This window comes from Triticum dicoccoides, chromosome 3A (assembly GCF_002162155.2).
Source record: "Triticum dicoccoides isolate Atlit2015 ecotype Zavitan chromosome 3A, WEW_v2.0, whole genome shotgun sequence".
Lineage (NCBI taxonomy): Eukaryota > Viridiplantae > Streptophyta > Magnoliopsida > Poales > Poaceae > Triticum > Triticum dicoccoides.
In genome coordinates this window covers 38,885,139-38,887,019 of record NC_041384.1, presented here as the reverse complement: position 1 = coordinate 38,887,019, position 1,881 = coordinate 38,885,139, and the positions used below count along the sequence as shown (strand labels likewise).

At 45.9% G+C, this 1,881-nt stretch overlaps 1 protein-coding gene across 1 annotated transcript; it reads right to left on the bottom strand.

The window, feature by feature from the left end:
• Window positions 1-208: 208 nt before the first annotated feature.
• LOC119271125 (peptidyl-prolyl cis-trans isomerase CYP59-like) lies at window positions 209-1,551 on the bottom strand. The gene has a single exon (XM_037553062.1). The coding sequence runs from the start codon at window positions 1,531-1,533 to the stop codon at window positions 361-363; it is 1,173 nt and encodes a 390-aa protein (XP_037408959.1). The 5' UTR covers window positions 1,534-1,551; the 3' UTR covers window positions 209-360.
• Window positions 1,552-1,881: the final 330 nt, after the last annotated feature.

Here is a 1,881-nt window from a genome sequence, read left to right as displayed (position 1 = left end):
ATCATATATATAGTGGGAAACATCCATTGTATTGTAAAGTTAAAATTTTAACACGATTATCATATTATCATAGTATCATATCTAAGAAGGAGAATGTGTCACGAATGAAGAAACAAGTAGACTAAACACTCAAGTGGAACTCACTGGAACAGTAGGAAACTGGTCGTCTCCTTCAGTGATTTATTCAATTGAAATTTTGCTAGTTCTATAATTTTGTGTGATATTTTGAATAAGATAGTTGAGAAATTTAAAAGCCTATAATCTTCTTTGCCTTGCTTGCTTCCTCTCTCAACATGATGAGTTCTTCCCGCCTGCTCATGTCGCGGTCACCCTGAGGGGGAAGCTTCAACTTTCAGTATCTTATTTTCGATCGGCACCTGGATGATTTTCCAGATCAGCATTATTACCTTCATCGTCGAATGCTAAATCGTAACTTCTGCGGTTGTTCCCGCCTCCGTGAGTGTTTTGATCTTTGACAACATAATTGGTGCCTTTGTTTTCCTCCTCAACGCCTTGATCACAATCTCGGGGCAGGTGATCTGGGGCACCACACTTGAGGAGGCACCCATCATCTTTATCGGCATTTAGTTTGCTTTGCCTGAACCGACCCCACAGCTTTGGGACATTTTGTGCAAAATCAACCTGGATCCTCCTGTCATGAATCAGGCTATTCTCCATCTTAAAATATGCACGCTCACAGTCCTCCTTTGTCTCAAACTCGATAAAAGCATAGCATAAGCTATCTCCAGTCTTGCACTCACGAATTATTTCAGCCGATGTCACAGTTCCGAAACGAGAAAAGATTGTATGCAGATCCTCATCTTGTGTAATTGGGTTAAGTTTAGAAACATACAAGACATTGTCTGGCTGTTCGACTCCGCCGCAGTGATCACAGCTAACGATCACAACATTATTAGAGAGTGCATCTTCAGAGCAGTCCACTGTTTCATCGAAAGGGACCTGTGAGCGCTCTTCTGCAGTCTCATCACGTGGCTTTCCTACAGGAGAATTCCCAGGGATGAGTTCTGCAAGCCGAGGAGGTTCGTCGAAAGGATCGTCCAAGACATATGTATGTTTAATCCTTATGTCCATGAATGGTCTCCCTTTATCATCAAGGCATGATTCATTTATCTTTGCCAGCGTATCAAAACTTTCACCCTCAGCAATCATCCCAAACACAGTGTGTTTACCATCAAGACCGTCCACGCCGTCCCGCAAGGTGAAGTAGAACTGCGAGCCACCTGCCATGGCGACGGTGCCAGCGTTTGAATGCCTCAGGTCCGGACGGATCTCGTCATCGAAAAACCGATCTTGATCGCCATGAAGGATCTTGTACACAGAATGACCTCCGGTGCCGGTCCCGGTTGGGTCCCCGGTCTGTGCCAGGAAATCCCTCTCCACCTTGTGGAAGAGGCAGCCGTTGTAGTACTTGATCTTGCAGAGCTTGAGGAAGTTCTTGGTGGTGATGGGGCACTCCTCCGTGTGCAGATCCACATCGATGTCGCCCACACTCGTAACGATTAGAACCGACATCCCGGTGATCCCCGCTGTATGCACTTCTCCGCGCCGGCGCCGCCGCCTCCAACCCCGATCTGCGTCCTGCGGTCGATCCCCACTCGGGAACAAATTTTCTGCGGTCGATCCCCTCCTCCGTCTTCCTCTATTCTTTTAGGGTATATAAACCCTTTCCTAAACTTATAATCTTTATTTACTAGTACTTGTGCACGTAAATAATGTGTGAGGACTAGTTCGTGGTGTACTAGCAGCAGTCCTAATGGAGTTCGAGTCTAACTAGGCTAGGTTAAGTACCGATCAATGCGGCCGTGTGATTATGTTAGGGAAGTTATAGGGCTAGAGTCCTGTTTGGATTTATTGTCTTTC

Bases quoted from the DNA above. Each gene is read 5' to 3' on its own strand.
- LOC119271125 (XM_037553062.1), bottom strand. From the start codon at position 1,533: ATGTCGGTTCTAATCGTTACGAGTGTGGGCGACATCGATGTGGATCTG.